Source organism: Mobula birostris, chromosome 21, assembly GCF_030028105.1.
Source record: "Mobula birostris isolate sMobBir1 chromosome 21, sMobBir1.hap1, whole genome shotgun sequence".
Taxonomy (NCBI): Eukaryota; Metazoa; Chordata; class Chondrichthyes; order Myliobatiformes; family Myliobatidae; genus Mobula; species Mobula birostris.
Genome location: NC_092390.1, coordinates 3,590,128 through 3,610,702, shown reverse-complemented (window position 1 = coordinate 3,610,702; position 20,575 = coordinate 3,590,128). Strand labels below are relative to the sequence as shown.

Here is a 20,575-nt window from a genome sequence, read left to right as displayed (position 1 = left end):
AATCATTGAAGGATTTTCAGAATCGATTCAAGAATCTGAATAGTCTGGAAATTCTGGACTGGGTAATTAACCCATTTCTTTGCAAGGCAGAAGAACAGGAAGACAGCTTGCAAGAAGAAATTATCAAAAATTCAGAATTATGAAGAAGCAAACATGCTTTTCAAAAATGTTGGCTTTTGTGGCATGTGGCTACACTGTCATATGAAGTTTCCTGGTCTTTGGAAAACAGCCAAACTGCTCTTCATTGCATTTTCATCCTCCTACCTTATTGAAAGAGGCTTCAGTGCAGTGAACCACATACTCACAAAAAACAGAAACTGCTTGGACACTGTTACGCATGGGGACTTAAGGCTTTTGCTGTCACAACTTGAACTAGATATTTCAACTCTTGCTAAAAACTATCACGCTCAAGGATCACATTGAAAGCGAAGCTCTTGTAAGTGCTCAGGTACTGTGTAAGCCCCAGGTTTAAAGATAAATAAAAATTTAAAGCAGAATTATTTTTCTCATGTTAGCATATGGCAGACATGCTTTTACATTATGGGGATGCTGGAAAGTATATTGTGCCTAAGAGGAGCAACGGCAAATATGATGGTGCTTTGGGGGGCAGTGGGTTAAAAAAGGTTGGGATTGTACCTGCCTCAACTACTTTCACTGGCAGCTCAGTCCATATACTGTTACTTACATAAGTTGATTGAAAGCATTAACTTTAGTTCTTGAAAACAAGCTCAGAAAAAAAGGTTTATCATTCAGATGAACTTAATGCAGACTTGCTAATTGTAAATTTGAATCCTACTTACAAGACCCCTTCCTAATTACTGTCACTGAACCCCTGCAACACTATTATACCTTATACTTCATACTTTATTGTCGCCAAACAATTGGTACTAGAACGTACAATCATCACAGCGATATTTGATTCTGCGCTCATACTCCCTGGATTACAAATATTAACTATTCAAAATATTAAAAATAGTTAAAATTAGTAAATATTAAAAATTTAAATTATAAATAGAAAAAAGGAAAATGGGAAGTAAGGTAGTGCAAAAAAACCGAGAGGCAGGTCCGGATATTTGGAGGGTACGGCCCAGATCCAGGTCAGGATCCGTTCAGCGGTCTTATCACAGTTGGAAAGAAGCTGTTCCCAAATCTGGCCGTACGAGTCTTCAAGCTCCTGAACCTTCTCCCGGAAGGAAGAGGGACAAAAAGTGTGTTGGCTGGGTGGGTCGTGTCCTTGATTATCCTGGCAGCACTGCTCCGACAGTGTGCGATGTAAAGTGAGTCCACGGACGGAAGATTGGCTTGCGTGATGTGCTTCCATTAAATAGTTCACAATAATACAATGAATTATTCAAATCTAATTTGATCAACTTACTTTCACCCCAATCCCTTGTCAGATTCCTAACTGACTAACATGATCATAAATGAGACCACTGTGTTAATTATAAATCCTCTGATTATTTGTGAAAGGCTGGACAAGAGAAGAAACAAATTTTCCTTCTATATGGAACTCACTTTTAAATAAAATCAAGTGCATTTTTGCATTAAAGTTGTTGTCAAGCTAACCTAACCCTTAGATATCTTCCACATTCAACAAACTATCTTTTACAGACATCCATAGTATGAGATATGCTGACATCTGGTGGCAAAAACTGACACTGCAATTATTAGCTGACCTGGATATTTACACTCAAAGCAAATTTATTATGAAAGTATGCATATGCCACCCTGAGATTCATTATCTTGCAGGCACACACAGTAGAACAAAGAAATAAAATAGAATTTATTTAAAACTACACACAAAGACTGACAACCAATGTGTAAATACAAAAGCAAATAATATTCATCATAAACTAACAAGTAAATACAGAATACTGAGAACATCAGCCCATACATTGTGGAATCAGTTCAGAGTTGAGGTGAGTGAAGTTATCCACACTGGTTCAGAAGCCTAAAATTTCAAGGGTAATAATTGCTCCTGACCCTGGTGGTATGGGACCTGTACCTCCTTCCTGATGACAGCAACAAAAAGAGAACATGGCCTGGATGGTGGGGGTCCTTGACGATGGATGCACTCCTTGCAGATGTAGTTAATGATGATAAGGGACTTTTCCTGTGATGGACTAGGGTGTGTTCACCACTTTTTGTAGGCTTTTCCATTGTTGGACATCGGTGTTTCCATAGCAGGCTCTGATGTAACCAGCCAGTATACATACTCTCCACAGTGCACCTATAGAGGTCTGGCACAGTTTTAGATGACATTCCAAATCTGCACAAACCTCTAAGAAGAGGTGGTTGCTGTGTGTTCTTTGAAATGGCACTTACTTGCAGGTTCAAGGAACTTAAAGTCACAGACTTGCTCCACCTCCAATCCCATAATGAGGACTGGCTCTTGGAACCCCGGCTTCTTCCTCCTATACTCAATAACCAGAACTTTGGTTGTGCTGACGTTAAGTGAGAGGTTGTTGTTGTAGCACCATTTAACCAGATTTTCAATCTCCCTCCCTTATGCCGATTCATCAGCGCCTTTGATTCAGCCAACATCAGTGGTGTCGTCAGTAAACTTACATTTGGCAATTGAGCTGTACTTAACTCACTGCTCTACTCACACTAATATTATTACTGTAGGGCTAAGCACACAGCTTTGTGGTGCACCAATGCTGATGCTGATTATGAAGGAGATGCTGTTGCCAGTCCGTTCTGACTGGGGTCAGTGAGTGAGGAAATCAAGGATCCAGTTGCACAAGAAGGCGTCGAGGACCAGGTCTTATGAAGTCAATGAAGGGTCTATGCTTTTCACTGACCTGAAAGAGCTGCTTGGAAGATCTTGGGAAATTGTAGAATATGGAACTCTTTACCTCCAATGCCACATTGAATTTGATGCTATCCTTAAAGACCTATGACAATCCATGATTAGTCAACCAATAGGCATGCTGAACAACTGATCAGAAAGTAATAAGCAGACAGCACCATTCATATCTGAGTCAGTGCATGCAGATTAAAGTCTGCGTCATACGCATGGGATTAAGGCAAAAGATTAAAACAACAGAATAAATACTGATCTATATGCAATTTTAAAAGGTCCTCTGAAAACAATTCTAAAATAGCAGCACACAGACACAACAGCCTCTCTGACTCCCAATAATGGTGCTAGCTTTAAATTCTTAGTGTTTCAAAGTTTCCAGTCAGCCATTTCAGTATACCAAAACCATGGCGAAAGTTGTATCACCAGACGGAGAAACAGCAGTGTTCAAGCTCCTAGCTGGTGTGCTGCAAGGAGACACTCTGGCACCCTACATCTTTATAATCGTCCTTGATTACGCTCTGCGTCAAGCTACCAAAGATCATGACAAGCTTGATTTTACCATAAAACCAGGGCGAACCAAAAGGGTCAGACCAGTTACACTCACAGATTTCGATTTTGCAGATGACATAGTCCTGCTCTCTGACAAGATGGAGGAGGAACAGCAGCTACTGCTGTTTACTACAGCTCTGCCTTTAATACCATCATTCCAAATAAACTGATTCCTAAGCTCCGGAACCTGGGCCTTAGCACTCAGATCTGCAGCTGGATCTTCAACTTCCTCACAGACAGGGCCCAGGCTGTAAAAATAGGGGACAAGCTCTCCTCTACAATCACTCTGAGCACCGGTGCCCCACAAGGCTGTGTACTCAGCCCCCTGCTGCACTCACCATACAACGATGATTGTGTAGCCAAGTTTCTATCAAACTCAATATATAAATTTGCTGATGACACAACAATTGTAGGCCGTATCTCGGGTAATGATGAGTTTGAGTACAGAGAGGAAATTAAGAACCTGGTGGCATGGTGCGAAGACAATAACCTATCCCTCAACCACAGCAAGACGAAGGAATTGGTTGTTGACTTCAGAAGGAGTAGTGGACCGCACGACCCAATTTGCATCAGTGGTGCGCAAGTAGAACAGGTCAAAAGCTTTAAGTTCCTCGGGGTCAATATTACAAATGACCTAACTTGGTCCACTGCCAAGAAGGCCCACCAGCGCCTCTACTTCCTGAGAAAACTAAAGGAATTTGGCCTGTCCCCTAAAATCCTCACTAGTTTTTATAGATGCACCGTAGACATCTTGGACAATGTTTCCCATCCACTACATAATGGACTGGTTGGGCACAGGAGTACATTCAGCCAGAGACTCATTCCATCGAGATGCAGCACAGAGCATCATAGGAAGTCATTCCTGCCTGTGGCCATCAAACTTTACAACTCCTCCCTTGGAGGGTCAGACACCCTGAGCCAATAGGCTGGTCCTGGACTTATTTCCTGGCATAATTTACATATTACTATTTAATTATTTATGGTTTTATTACCAATTATTTATGGTGCAACTGTAACAAAAACCAATTTCCCTCGGGATCAATAAAGTATGACTACTACTACTAGAAAGCATTCTTCTAGAGTGCATCACAACCTGGAAGTTGTCCTGTCCAAGACTGGAAGAAGCTGCAGAAGATCGTGAACACGGCGCAGCACATCACACAAACCAATCTCTGTCCTTGGACTCACTTTACACCGCACCTGTCGGAGCAGTGCTGCCAGGATGATCAAGGACACGACCCATTTAGCCAACACACGTTTCGTCCCTCTTCCCTCCAGGAGAAGGCTCAGGAGCTTGAAGACTTGTACAACCAGATTTGGGAACAGCTTCTTTCCAACTCTGATAAGACTGCTGAACGGATCCTGACCCGGATGTGGGCCATACCTTCCAAATATCCAGACCTGCTTCTTGGTTTTTTTTTTGCACTACCTTACTTTCCATTTTTATATTTTCTATTTATGACTTATAATTTAAATTTTTAATATTTACTATCGATTTGTAATCCAGGGAGTGGGAAGCACAGAATCAAATATCGCTATGATGATTGTACATTCTATTATCAATTGTTTGGCGACAATAAAGTATATAAGTATAAGTATATTGTGTTTTATATTTATTGAATTTTTCTCTTTTTATTGATTTTGTTCTGCAAGCTTACAGTGCTTTTTTATGCTGCATCAGATCCGGAGTAACAATCATTTTGTTCTTCCTCACAATTGTATACTGAAGAATGACAATAAACAATCTTGGATCTTGAAAGTTAATTTTCCAAGTGAGAACTAGGTGTAGTTGAAGTTGTGTCAGTGATTCATAATAGATATATCTACAAAAGCTGCAATGTGCATCCTGTGGAAACTCGGCATATTACTAACACCAGCCTCCTGATTTCCATGTTTAAGTAGCACACACAAGAAAGCCAGAAGTTGCTGACAATCTCAGTGCAATGACTGTGTCACTGAGCATTCGTTTGTAAGTGCGCAACTCAGAGTGATGGAGTACTCTAGCTGTTGTTCATAGGAGACATTATACACTTTCTATGGTTAAAGGTGACAAGTTTGACAAAATGTTTCATTGACATAAACTTCTGCACAATCCAAGCTGTTTTGTACTGAAAACCAGCAAACTAGCTAAAAGTTTACCTGACCCCAATACAAGGGCTTGCGAGCTCCTCACCCCTGGAACTCAGTTGTCATTTTCTCTTTCTGGTCTCCTGCCTAATGATCAGATACAGACACCATTACTTGTTGTATTTCACCTTTACTCACCATCACTCAGAATCATTCCAGCCTGAAGAGGTTCATCAGCAAACGTTTTATAACTAATACCACAAGGGCCTTCATGGACATTCAGGAAAGATCCAACTCCATGTCCCGTGCCGTGAAGATAATCCAAGCCATGTTCCCAAAGGCTGGCTCTTGCAAATGAGTCGATGAGGTGTCCTAACAAAAATGAAAATATAGTCGAAGTAAGTATACTGAAATTAGCTATGTACCCAACCCTATATAGAAAGTGACCACATGCAAGAAAGTTTGAGAGGAGTTATCGATTCATCACATAGCACTTCAGAATTCCCAGAGGATTTGGTCCAAATGAGTGTATTACCATGGAACGTTAGGAAAGAAACAGGACAAGATCGGTGGTTCATTTATCTAGGTCTACAGCACTGGCAAAACTAGAGGATCATCAGGCACAGTAAAACAGGTCTAAAGAAGCTGTTTATTACAATGACAGATAGTCTTGGTCCTGATGCAGGATCACGAACTGAACAAGAACAATCCCTTTCCTCCCACAAATGCTGTTCGACCCTCTGAATTTCTCTTGCAGACTGTTGCAGCAACTCTGAGCTAAATCTGCTGCTTCTAAGGTTCTATAATTCACTATGTCCACAAGTTAGATTAATTAATTTTGCTAATTCTTTGAAACCACTACCTTCAGCTTTCATCACACACTCCGCCTGCATTTCTATATTATTACAATATTTCCCTTTAATTATTTATTCAAATCAATTATAAAAGTTGCTACTGAATCTGCTTTTCTTTAGTCAATGCAGTGCAGCTCACTGGTCAATATGCAAGAAAAAAATCACAATTCACTCTTTTGAGCAAATGAAGCTATCTGCAGTTACTGAGCCTCATTCTGTAATTACTGGATGATTATGAACATCTCTACCGAGGTCTTCTTTATCTTTTACTGTTCTGAGTGAGGACAATCCTAGCTCTTCTAATTCTCCAAAATATCACCTCTATTTGCATACTACATTAAGAGGGGAAGACCTAGATACCTTCAGTTCTGTACATAATGAGAACATTCACATCTGATCTCAGTTAGCTCGGCTGAAACAGCACCTTTGTAATGCAGAACCTCAGACTATTGGTCGTCTGCAGTACACCAAACAAAAGCAGTAAGAAATCATTGCAAGATTAATACAATTGCATTCCTGTATGAGTGAAGTCTGCTCAAAGCACATCCCCATAGACCGGGATTCCAATTCAATTTTTCTGAAATGTTTAGCTATGTTCTCCTTTTTCTTGAGACTACCCGAAATATTTTTTTCTGCAAAAGCACTAAATGTAATAAGCTGTATATTTTTCCACCTTTAATTTCATCATGTTCCTTCCCAGCTACTGCTACAATTTTTAACCCCATCACTATGACCCTCAATCAAATCCCCACTTCCCACCAAGTACTGATACAATTCAACTTTGAAAGCCATTAGAATGTGCCTGCACTACCATTCAGAAATGAATTCCAGATGCTGGCACCCTATCTGGATTTCCTTCATGTAATCTTTGATTCTTTTGCTACCATATTATATGCCTTCTATCTGGTTTGCAACTCTTTCAATGACATCTCCTCTAGATCCTCACTGCTGTATGAAGAAAAATTCTAGCTTCTGCAGCCTTTTTCTGTAAAATAGCCAATCTCCAAATTTTCTTGCACTCTTTCCAAGGCTTTCAAATTTCTCCTCAATTGTGAGACCAGAATTACATACAGTTCATAAAACTGCCAGATCATAAACACAAGAGATTCTGGGGATGTGGGAAATTCAGAGTAAGGCACACAAAATGCTGGAGGAACTGATGAAAGTCTCAGTCTGAAACACTAACTGTTTTTACTCCTGAGTTATTCCAGGATTTTGTGTATTTCACAGAACTAGTATTCTACTTTCACATGTGAAATCGGTGGAATCTGTAGCAGAGTACTTCATTAATTTTGAGCTCATTATGGGTCAAGCAGCATCTATGAAGAGGAACAGACTGTCAACATTTTGGTCTTGAGGCTCCTCCATCGCTGTGAGTGGGACTCCAGATTCTAGCAACTGTAGTCTCATCTTCATTGTGCTCATCATGAACCTCTCCTCCCTTACTCCAACCCTATCTGCAGGTCTGAGTATTTCTTCCTCCCACACCCCACCTATCTACCAACATCTCCCACACATACAATGGATCTTCGCCTGCATTGTTCTTTGTGACAGTTCTAAGTTTCAGATTCTCACTGCACTCTTGACAAATCAGTCCAACTGAATTTGCTTGTTGTTTATTACTATCAATTCGACAGTAAGCAACTATAGTTTTGGACTCCAGCACTAAGTGGAACCTTCCTGTGCTGGCAGCGCATTTGATTGCAGCGGCTTCCATGGTGTCAACCAGAGGTGTTAATGTCTTTTATAAACATATTTTTTATGATTGTAAGATCTTGCTGAACAGAAAGAACTTAAAGTACTGCAGATCTACCCCATCAGAGAGTTGCTCGTTGGCTGAGGAACTGAAGGAACAGGACTTCGTGTGGATTGTGTTGCAGCCTGCATCAGAAAGGTGTCGAAGGAGTCAGTATGCAAAGGTGGTATGCAGTCGAACAGTAAGTGATAGTCTTGGTCGCTTTTCTCGTGATCACAAGACCCCGTCGGACATTGCCAGTGTAGAATGTTGCAAGTTCAATTCACTACTTTATTGGCAGATGACAGGAGAGCTGTGTGCCTCAGTCGTAATGAGGACTAGGCCTCAAGCCGCAGTGTCGCCTGTTTACAGCCGTCCGAGACAGCGGAGTAGTCCACCGGAGTTGTTGTGGCTCAGAGTCTAAGCTGCAGTCAGTGCTATCCCCCAGTGTTCACTTGGCAGAAGACAAGCTACATTGTGTTCAACTGCAGACTGTGCAAAGTTCATGGACTCAGGATCTTGGACCTTTTTTTTTGTGTGACTATTCTACAGATATCTTGTACGTGTTTGGTATCTAATATGTGCTATGTGTGCCATGTGCTCTGTGTCTGCTGGTTCTGGGTTTGTGCATTGGCCACAGAGTAACGCTGCTTTGTTTGGCTGTATTCATGGGCGCTTGGGCATAGTTGAATGACAAATAAGCTTGAACTTGTTCTCTGCACTTATCCTATAAATTAACTTACAGATAACACCTTAGCCCCCGAGGAAAGCTCTTTCATTTGGATATATTCATGTATGGCTAAATGATAATTAAATTTGAAATTCATCACTACCTACTCTTTTCTTGTGAACAGAACTTCAGCCTTCCCATTCCTTCATGGTAGCTACAACCTCAGAGCACTGTATCACCAAAGTATTTTCACATTTCCTGTACGAGTAACATTAGCACATTGTTTTGCAGGTACACTGACCATTCACTCTGTTTATTTACAGTTGCTACCATATAACAATTACAGCACAGAAACAGGGCATCTCAGCCCTTCTAGTCTGTGCTGAACTCTTACTCTCACCTAGTCCCACCGACCTGCAGTCAGCCAATAACCCTCCATTCCTTTCCTGTCCATATATCTATCCAATTTAACTCTAAACGACAACATCGAACCTGCCTCAACCACTTCGCTGGAAACTCGTTCCACACAGCCACCACTCTCTGAGTAAAGAAGTTCCCCCTCATGTTTCCCCTAAACTTTTGCCCGTTAACTCTCAACTCACGTCCTCTTGTTTGAAACTCCCCCATTCTCAATGGAAAAAGCCTATCCACGTCAACTCTATCAATCCCCCTCATAATTTTAAACACCTCTATCAAGTCCCCCCTCAACCTTCTACGCTCCAAAGAATAAAGACCTAACTTGTTCAACCTTTCTCTGTAACTTAGGAGATGAAACCCAGACAACGTTTTAGCAAATCTCCTCTGTACTCTCTCAATTTTATTGACATCTTTCCTATAATTTGGTGACCAGAACTGCACACAATACTCCAAATTTGGCCTTACCAATGCCTTATATAATTTCAACATTACATCCCAACTCCTATACTCAATGCTCTGATTTATAAAAGCCAGCATACCAAAAGCTTTCTTCATCACCCTGTCCACATGAGATTCCACCTTCAGGGAACTATGCACCATTATTCCTAGATCCCTCTGTTCTACAGCATTCTTCAATGCCCTACCATTTACCATGCATGTCCTATTTTGATTAGTCCTACCAAAATGTAGCACCTCACATTTTTCAGCATTAAACTCCATCTGCCATCTTTCAGCTCACTCTCCTAACTGGCCTAAATCTCTCTGCAAGCTTTGAAAACCTACTTCATTATCCACAACGCCACCTATCTTAGTATCATCTGCATATTTACTAATCCAATTTACCACCCCATCATCCAGATCATTATATATATAACAAAGAACATTGGACCCAGTACAGATCCCTGAGGCACACCGCTACACACCGTCCTCCAATCTGATACACAGTTATCCACCACTACTCTCTGGCGTCTCCCATCCAGCCACTGCTGAATCCATTTTACTACTTTGATATTAGATTTAGATTATGAAGACATGCAGTCCTCTTTTATTGTCATTCAGTAATGCATGCATTAAGAAATGATACAATATTTCCTCCGGTGTGATATCACAAAACACAGGACAAACCAAGACTGAAAAAAACTAACAAAACCACATAATTATAACATATAGTTACAACAGTTCAACAATACCATAACTTGATGAAGAACAGTCCATGGCACAGTTAAAAGTTCAAAGTCTCTCAAATGTCCCACATCTCACGCAGATGGGAGAAGGAAGAAAACTCTCCCTGCCATGCCCGACTACAGTCCGACTCAGAGTCGTCCGAAAACTTCGAGCCTCTGATTAGCTCTCCAACACCGAATACCATCTCTATCCGAATGATTCGCCCTCAATCTCGGTTGCCAGCAGCAGGCAAAGCCGGAGATTTTGGGGCCTTCCCTCGGAAGACTCTCGATTGTCCAGTTAACAGCGGCAGCGAACCTGAGTTTCAGAAATTTCTCCAGATGTTCCTCTGTGCTTTCACATCTGTCTCCATCAAATGCCTAACGATTGAATATTCCTAACTAACCTTCTATGTGGAACCTTGTCAAAGGCCTTACTGAAATCCATATAGGCAACATCCACTGCTTTACCTTCAACTTTCCTAGTAACCTCATCAAAAAATTCAATAAGATTTGTCAAATATGACCTTCCACGCACAAATCCAGGTTGACTGTTCCTAATCAGACCCTGTCTATCCAGATAATTACATATACCATCTCTAAGAATACTTTCCATCAATTTACCCACCACTGACATCAAACTCACAGGCCGATAATTGCTAGGTTTACTCTTAGAACTCTTTTTAAACAATGGAACCACATGAGCAATACGCCAATCCTCCGGCACTATCCCCGTTTCTAATGACATTTGAAATATTTCTGTCAGAGCCCCTGCTATTTCCACACTAACTTCCCTTAAGGTCATAGGGAATATCTTGTCCAGACCCGGACACTTATCCACTTTTATATTCCTTAAAAGCGCCAGTACTTCCTCTTCTTTAATCATCATACTTTCCATAACTACCCTTCTTGTTTCCTTTACTTTACACAATTCAATACCCTTCTCCTCAGTGAATACTGAAGAAAAGAAATTGTTCAAAATCTCCCCCATCTCTTTTGGCTCCACACATAGCCGTCCACTCTGATTCTCTAAGGGACCAATTTTATCCCTCACTATCCTTTTGCGATTAATATAACTGTAGAAACCCTTTGGATTTATTTTCACCTCACTTGCCAAAGCAATCTCATATCTTCTTTTAGCTTTTCTAATTTCTTTCTTAAGATTTTTTTTTACATTCTTTATATTCCTGGAGCACCACATTAACTCCAAGCTGCCTATATTTATTGTAGATCCCTCTCTTTTTCTGAACCAAGTTTCCGATATTCCTTGAAGACCATGGCTCTCTCAAACTTTTAACCTTTCCTTTCAATCTAACAGGAACATAAAGATCCTGCACCCTCAAAATTTCATCTTTAAATGACCTCCATTTCTCTATTACGTCCTTCCCATAAAACAATGTCCCAATCCACTCCTTCTAAATCCTTTTGTATCTCCTCAAAGTTAGCCTTTCTCTAATCAAAAATCTCAACCCTGGGTCCAGTCCTGTCCTTCTCCATAATTATATTGAAACTACTGGTATTGTGATCACTGGACCCGAAGTGCTCCCCAACACATACCTCCGTCACCTACCCTAACTCATTCCCTAACAGGAGATCCAACACTGCCCCTTCTCTAGTTGGTACCTCTGTGTTTTGCTGCAAAAGACTATCTTGCACACATTTGACAGACTCCAAACCATCCAGCCCTTTTACAGAATGGGCTTCCTAGTCTATGTGTGGAAAGTTAAAATTTCCTACAATCACAACCTTGTGCTTACGACAAATAATTTTTTTTTCCAAATAAACTTTTTTGAAAAAATTCCCATTAGTTAACACTGAACAGCAGCATTTGACATTTATGAACTTGTTAAGAAAACAGGCATAATATCTGCTGCTTGTTCAAATTGTCAAATTTCAGCAGTACCTTGGTTTGCTTTAAAACACACTCCTACACGCTGAGTGCTGAATCGATTTGTGTATTATTTTTCCCTCATGGCTGTAAGTAATTGGTCTTCATTTTGCTTCATTCATTCAACTAACTTACCTTTGGTGCCACTTGGGAAAATTGCTGAACCCAGGCAGATATGTCCCTTTAACACGTAAGTGAAGCACTCCTAGAGGACGCATATAAAAGATCAGATAAAATGCATCTTATCACAACCATACATCATTTTTGCAATGAAGTTCTGAACTTTTAACTTTGGGGAAACAAATCAAGATGAATTTGATTACATGATATGCTAGATACCGAAACCCTATCCCATGCACACAAGAGTTATTTATCCACAGAACATGCAAATAGTAATTAGTTCTCTCAAGACAATAATTGGCCAGAAACTAAACTGCACAAAGTTATAAACCAAGACCAAATAGTAATTTCAAGTTAACTATAAGATGGTGGTAAACCTACAATCATCACAAGTCATGGACTGTGTCAATCTGCTACAGCCTCCCAGGTTCAAGAACAGCTACTTCCTTCAACCAACACACATCAAAGTTGCTGGTGAACGTAGCAGGCCAGGCAGCATCTCTAGGAAGAGGTACAGTCGACGTTTCAGGCCGAGACCCTTCGTCAGGACTAACTGAAGGAAGAGTTGGTAAGAGATTTGAAAGTGGGAGGGGGAGGGGGAGATCCAAAATGATAGGAGAAGACAGGAGGGGGAAGGGATGGAGCCAAGAGCTGGACAGGTTATTGGCAAAAGGGATATGAGAGGATCATGGGATAGGAGGTCCGGGAAGAAAGACAAGGAGGGGGGGAACCCAGAGGATGGGCAAGGGGTATAGTCAGAGGGACAGAGGGAGAAAAAGGAGAGTGAGAGAAAGAATGTGTGTACAAAAATAAATAACAGATGGTGTACGAGGGGGAGGTGGGGCATTAGCGGAAGTTAGAGAAGTCGATGTTCATGCCATCAGGTTGGAGGCTACCCAGAGAGAATATAAAGTGTTGTTCCTCCAACCTGAGTGTGGCTTCATCTTTACAGTAGAGGAGGCCGTGGATAGACATGTCAGAATGGGAATGGGATGTGGAATTAAAATGTGTGGCCACTGGGAGATCCTGCTTTCTCTGGCGGACAGAGCATAGGTGTTCAGCAAAGCGGTCTCCCAGTCTGCATTGGGTCTCGCCAATATATAGAAGGTCACATCAGGAGCACCGGACGCAGTATATCACCCCAGCCGACTCACAGGTGAAGTGTCGCCTCACCTGGAAGGACTGTCTGGGGCCCTGAATGGTGGTAAGGGAGGAGGTGTAAGGGTATGTGTAGCACTTGCTCCGCTTACAAGGATAAGTGCCAGGAGGGAGATCAGTGGGGAGGGATGGGGGGGACGAATGGACAAGGGAGTCGCGTAGGGAGCAATCCCTGTGGAAAGTGGGGGGGGGAGGAGGGAAAGATGTGCTTAGTGGTGGGATCCCGTTGGAGGTGGCGGAAGTTATGGAGAATAATATGTTCGACCCTGGTGGGGTGGTAGGTGAGGACCAGGGGAACCCTATTCCTAGTGGGGTGGCGGGAGGATGGAGTGAGAGCAGATGTACGTGAAATGGGGGAGATGCGTTTGAGAGCAGAGTTGATAGTGGAGGAAGGGAAGCCCCTTTCTTTAAAAAAGGAAGACACCTCCTTCGTCCTAGAATGAAAAGCCTCATCCTGAGAGCAGATGTGGCGGAGACGGAGGAATTGCGAGAAGGGGATGGCGTTTTTGCAAGAGACAGGGTGAGAAGAGGAATAGTCCAGATAGCTGTGAGAGTCAGTAGGCTTATAGTAGACATTAGTGGATAAGCTGTCTCCAGAGACAGAAAGATCTGGAAAGGGGAGGCAGGTGTCGGAAATGGACCTTCCTTCAACCACTCAGTTTTTGCACAATCCTAATCATAACCAAAGCATAGCACTGCGATCACCACTTTGCACAGCAATAACTTCTATTGTTCTAATTCTATCACTTAGCTAGTTTCTCATGTGTGTTGGTGTCTCTAATGCTGCATGCCTGTGATGCTACCACAAGTTTTCTATTGCACCTGTGCAAACACAAACTTGAGTATAAACTGGATGTTGACTTCTGTCATGTCATCATATGCGCAATCTCTGAGAATCACCTGCAATCCTGCAAATCAGCTGAATGGGTAGTTACAATTTACACCTGCAAAGAAACCACATGCCAAATAATTCACTGATAATCTCAAAGAATCTTTCTTCTTAGTGCCTCTACAGAAAACCTATTCATTGAATCACAAAATCAATAAAGACAAACTAATTAGGAATTATCAATATTGTTATGGGGAGAGTGTCATAGAGGACAGATGCGATCAGTTAACAGAGGTTAAAAAATATCCCTCAGAATAACAGGATATAAAACAGACACAGATCTGTGCTGGCATTTATACTTCACTTGATCTTTCATCATTAATATTGTTTACCTCAACAATCTCTGTAGAACTTAATTTCAAATTTTCAACCTTCACTAGACAGAAGTTTCTTCTAAGTTCACTGTTTTTTGCACTGAACCCACCTTGCTCCATGCAGTCAATTCCCCACACAAACCATCCATCACATTAAATTCTAACTCTATGATTCTAACAACCTTGAAGCCTCCTTGCCAAATTGAGCGGGCTGCAAGAATCCACCAGGTCTCAAGCACAGAAGAATCTGATAACATGATAGCACTGTTAAGGCTGTTAAGACTTGTGCGTCAAACTGACGCCGTAGGTACGGCGTAGCCACGAACCCTACGCAGTGCCTACGCGGATCCCTACGCCATAGCCTGAAGCGCACCTCTCCCAAAATGTAACTACGCGTCGCGGTAACACAGACCGCAACAACTGCGATTGGTCCGCTTGGTAGTATCGTATTTCCTCCTACGCTGCAATAGCTTCCCATTGGGCGACTGAAGGGCAGGGAAGGAACTCTGGCTGCAATGCTTTCCATAAAGCTTTACAGGCCTCCGAAATTATGGAGGACACATATCGCTTTTATGAAAAAAGACGCTCGCTTTAAACTTGTTTACCCCGAAAAAGACTACCATGACCACGAAGCCTTGCACGGGTAGGTGTGTGCGCATGCGCGACGTGCGAATGCGTGACATAAACGTGCCCGAATTGCAAAGCGACTCAGAAACACCAACACACAAGCATAGATGCTCACAATGGCGTTGCCCACTTGCATAGGCTACGGCGCAAGCTTTGCACACAAGCATAAATCAACCTTTGGGGAAGATAGTCAGTGGGAATATTGTTAATACTGAAACACTGATATTAACTTGGATCTGCCCAAACCAATTCAATTGTGTGCCTTGATACTCAGTGTTCTAAAAGCAGGTACAGCTATTCAAACAGACTGGTTTTTCAATGTGCGCACACATTAAGATATATTTATTTAAGATTGGGACAAAGCAAAATGACATGACCAAATGTACAAGGAAAACAATAGGTCATGTCAAGAATGACAAGACAAAAGGCAATCAGCTCCATAAGAGATACATTAAAATTTCAAACCACAAAAGTGATGATATCAGGATATGGCAAATCAAAGCTCAAAGTACATTCATTGTCAATGTATGTATCCTTGAGATTCATCTCCTAACAGGCAGCCACAAAACAAAGAAACTCAAACAGACCCATACATAAAAAAAACCATTGACACCCAATGTGCAGAGAAAAAGAAAACATCATGCAAACGATAACCACAAAAAGAGTTTTGAAGCCTGCAAACTGAGTCCCATAGTTCAGTGATCTGATATGGCCCGTCCCTCGCCTCATACTCCAACACCCTGAGATCTACATTCTACAACAACGAGATGTAGAATGTATCAGGTGAGTGAGAGCAGTCATTATTAATGGGAAACGCTATGGGCGCCACTGAAATACAAAGATCCTGTCTCAAACTTGAGCACAGGGTTGCGTATGCTCTCTTAAAAATAATGCAACTGATTAAGGCAAGTAACAGTGTTGGTGAGCAAAGGGATCTTGGGGTCCATGTTCAAAACTCCCTGAAAGTGGCTGCAAAGGTTGATAAGGTGGTTAACAAGGCATATGGTGTGTCTGGCTTTTTATTAGTCAAGATATTGAGTTCAGAGGTCAGGAAGTTATGCTGCACTTCTATAAAACATTAGTTAGACTGCATCTAGAGTATTCTATACAGTTCTGGTCACCCCATTATAGGAAGGATGTCGAGACTTTGGAAAGGATGCAGAAGAGGTTTACCAAGATGTTGCCTGGATTAGCGGGTCTGTGCTATAATGAAAGATTAGATGAACTTGGATTCTTTTCTCTGAACTGGCAGAAGGTGAAAGGAGATCTGAAGGGAGGCAGTGAGCGTGAAATATGTGGTGAGGAGACTGCAGGACAGGACGCGAGGTGATGTTCAACTTCATTTTGCTGAGTAAAGCTTCCATTGTTCACCAATTAAAGTGACAAGGAAGATTGAAACATCGAGGCAAATGTGGAGGGTAAGCACTGACAGCCTGCCTTTTGACCACTGGTGGGATTGCTCTGCTGCCAGAGAGGGAAGCCTGTATGGTCTGCCACTGTGCCCAGAGAATGTTACCCAAGTTTTCAGCGGTATTGGATATGGGTACGGATTTGCACTCTGAACAATGGATTTCTTTTGTTTAAAAGTAATTTTTTTATATTCTATGTTCTTCACCTAATTCTTTGTCTTTTCTTGTATGGGGAGGAGGATTTGGGTGTCGACGTGCCTGTTCCTATTTTGTTCTTTTTTTGTGCGGGATGGGGGAGGATTTGGAGGTCGATGCACCTGTTCCGATTTTGTTCTTTTTTGTAGAGGGGGAGGAGGATTTGGGTGTCGATGTGCCTGTTCCGTTTTTGTTCTTTTTTGTGCGGGGAGGGGGGATTTGGGAGTTGATGATTGTGTTTCCATTCTTTCTTGGTTTTGTGGCTATCTGGAGAAGAATTTCAGAGTTATATACTTTGATAATGAATGAACCTTTGATAGACGTTTCTAAGATTATGAGAGTCATAGATCGAGTAGACGGCAGCATCTTTCTCCCAGGGTTGAAATGTCATGGTACCTGTGACAATAATAGGCCATTACAATGAAGATGAACTCTTGATCTCATCATGATCCATCTACCTGCAATGCACTTTCTCTGGAACTATAACTCAGTGTTTTAGTTTGTAACCCATTACATTGTTTTGCTTTCCCTTTTCTAATGCACCTCAATGCACTTGCATTTGGTATGTTCTGTCTGTACAGCATGAAAATATAAGTTTTTCACTTTATCTCTGTACATGGGATAATAATGAACCATTTACCAATGCAAAAGATCTCTACAGACTTTCAAGCTATCTGGAAATACCATGAGCCATCTGCATGATCCAGCATCACATAGCTTTCAGTGCTGCTCTTCCCACAAGAGTATTGCCCTTCCCACCAATGAGTATGTTAACACTGAGTGCTACCACAAGAAAGCAGCATTCATTAACGAAAAAATCCCACCATCCAGGCCATGCCCTTTCCTCACTACTACCATCAGGCAGGAGGTACAGAAGCCTTAGGCTCAGAAATAGTAAGTACCCTACAACCATCAAACTCTTGAACCAGCATGGATATCTTCAATCAGAACACTTACTTCAACCACTACTGTGAACTGACTATACCACCGAAAGATCACTTTCAAGGTCTCTTTACAACTCGTTTTCTCAGTTTTTTTTGACATATTGGTCGGGGGGGGATGCGGGGGGGAGAGGAGGAGGATGAGGATGAGGAGGAGGAGGATGAGGAGGAGGAGGAAGAACAACAACAACCACCACCACCCTTAACTCGGCAGTGGAGTTATTGGGGCACCGTCATGACGGTGTTTCTGTAGCAAGCTATTCTTGTTTATACGAGGCCGAGTTGCTAGCTCGACGCTCAACCCGACTTGGATTCGAACTTGGGAACCTTCGCTCTGGAGTCCGGCGCTGATACGAAGCGGGACCAATTTGATTATGTATAGCTTTTGGTAAATTCTATTTAGTTTCTTTCTTTTCCCCCTGTAAATGCCTGCAAAAAATGAATCTCAAGGTAGTATATGGAAATTTACATACTTTAATAATAAATTTACTTTAAACTTTGAACTTTATGTGGTTTTCCAAATGCTCATTCCTCAGAGGTTCATCCTTCATTGATGGATGTAACAACACAGCTGATATTTTATAGTCCCTCCTGTAGATAAATAATCAATGGTGCACTGGATCTCTTTAAAAGGGTAACATACCTTCTCAAACTCGGTGGGAGTGCCAAAATGCATTGTGCGGGTGACATCTGTAGTTCCATCCCTAATTGGAACAAAAAGAACAACTCAAACTTCTACAAGGAAACACCTTTATCTTTTTTTTTAAATGTGGTAGCAGTATTAAAGCTGCCTCGATCCAAAAAGTATAAATCACAAAGAGTAATTCTGCATATTCATTTAAAGGATGAAAGAATGCACAAAGCCCTTATCAACCTCAGGACATCCCAAACTAAATCACTATCGGAGTTCAGTTACTGCAGTAATGTAGGGAATGCGGCAGCCAGTTTGCTTACAAGCCTACACAAAGAGTAATGTTATTTTGTTACCAATCTTTCAAGGTAAATAAATGTTAACCAGGCCTTTGGGAGTCTACCATGAGACATTTCATGCCTGAATGAAGAGAGATGACTAAGACGAGGTTTAAGGTTGAATGCTGCAACACCATAGACTGTATATTTACAGTCTCTTACAGATGCTCACTGTTACTTTCTCTTTCTGATCTACTAGGCCCTTTTGCACACCCCTTCCATCTAACAGAACCCAATGCCTCTCAGTCACCCTTCCCCAGCTCTGTAACCCAATTTCCTTTCTCTAGCTTATCTGGTTCTATCCGCCTTTCACCCACACACTTAACCCACTTGCTTATCCCCTATCCCCTCTGCAGACCCCACTTTTCCTGCCTGCCCAGCATTCCTTCATTATCTGGTTCCACTCATCATTTTTTCTCATCAGATACAGCCTTTTGTGGTCTCCACCCATTACCTCCAAACCTCTGATGGCATTGCCACCCTTCACTTGATGGGTCACTCCCACTTGACCCATCTATGTCTGCCAGAGAAAGCAGGATCTCCCAGTGGCCACACATTTTAATTCCACATCCCATTCCCATTCTGATATGTCTATCCATGGCCTCCTCTGCTGTAAAGACGAACCCACACTCAGGTTGGAGGAACAACACCTTATATTCCATCTGGGTAGCCTCCAACCTGATGGCATGAACATTGACTTCTCAAACTTCCACTAATGCCTCACCTCCCCCTTGTACCCCATCTGTTATTTATTTATATACACACATTCTTTTTCTCTCTCTCCTTTTCTCCCTCTGTCCTTGCCCATCCTCTGGTTCCCCTTTTCCTTTCTCCCTAGGCCTCCTGTCCCATGATCCTCTCATATCCCTTTTGCCAATCACCTGTCCAGCTCTTGGCTCCATCCCTCCCCCTCCTGTCTTCTCCTATCATTTTGGATCTCCCCCTCCCACTTTCAAATCTCTTACTAGCTCTTCTTTCAGTTAGTCCTGATGAAGGGTCTCGGCCCGAAACATCGACTTCCTAGAGATGCTGCCTGGCCTGCTGCGTTCACCAGTAACTTTTGTGTGCGTTGCCATCTATTCCAACTCCTTTTACTCTGCAGCAGCTTATGCTTTACCTCTTTATACTGACCATTTTCCCTTTATGTTCTTTTGCTGAAACAGGTGGTCAGCTATCCTTCTGCCTCCACAGATGCTGTCTGACCTGCTGAGTTCCTGCAGCAGCTGGTTTCTTTTTTTAACATTGATCCTGGCATGTGCAACCTTTTGTGTCTCGATGCATTTACATGACACAACTTACAAAAACTACAAACACCTTAGTATGACAGTTAAATTTATAAATAAAATACTTACCCAATAAAACAGATCACAGTGAGTGATCATTAAGTAGTTTGTATACAGAAAATCAAAAACAAGAGATTCTGCACACGGTGGAAATCTTCAGGACCACACACAAAATGCTGAAGGAACTCGGTTCTTCAGAAAGGTGGAAGAAGCCAGAAAAAGGTGGAGGAAGGGGAAGCTGTAAGGTGATGGGTGAGACTAGGTGAGTGGTAGTGAGGGTGGGTTGGAGAAGGAGGGAGGGGAAAGAAGCTAAGAGGTGATAGATGGAAGAGGTAAAGAAGGAGTCTGATAGGAGAGGACATTGGACCAAGAGAAGGAGGAGAGGTGATGGACAGCTGAGGAGAGATTAGAGGAGAACCAGAATAGATAATGGAAAAAGAGGAAATAGGATAAATTACTGGGTCAAAGAAAACAGTAATCTTATTCTGACTTCGCTTCCCTTCCTTTCCAGTCTTGATGAA

At 41.9% G+C, this 20,575-nt stretch overlaps 1 protein-coding gene across 3 annotated transcripts in view; it reads right to left on the bottom strand.

The window, feature by feature from the left end:
• Window positions 1–20,575, bottom strand: part of xpnpep1 (X-prolyl aminopeptidase (aminopeptidase P) 1, soluble) — a 122,417-nt gene that overhangs the window by 25,176 nt on the left and 76,666 nt on the right. For all 3 annotated transcript variants that reach the window (XM_072238881.1, XM_072238880.1, XM_072238879.1), the window contains 3 exons: window positions 18,446–18,506; window positions 12,285–12,354; window positions 5,621–5,794 (listed from right to left, as the gene is read on the bottom strand). In XM_072238881.1, coding sequence (XP_072094982.1) covers window positions 5,621–5,794; window positions 12,285–12,354; window positions 18,446–18,506 — 305 coding nt within the window. The remainder of the gene's footprint in view (window positions 1–5,620; window positions 5,795–12,284; window positions 12,355–18,445; window positions 18,507–20,575) is intronic.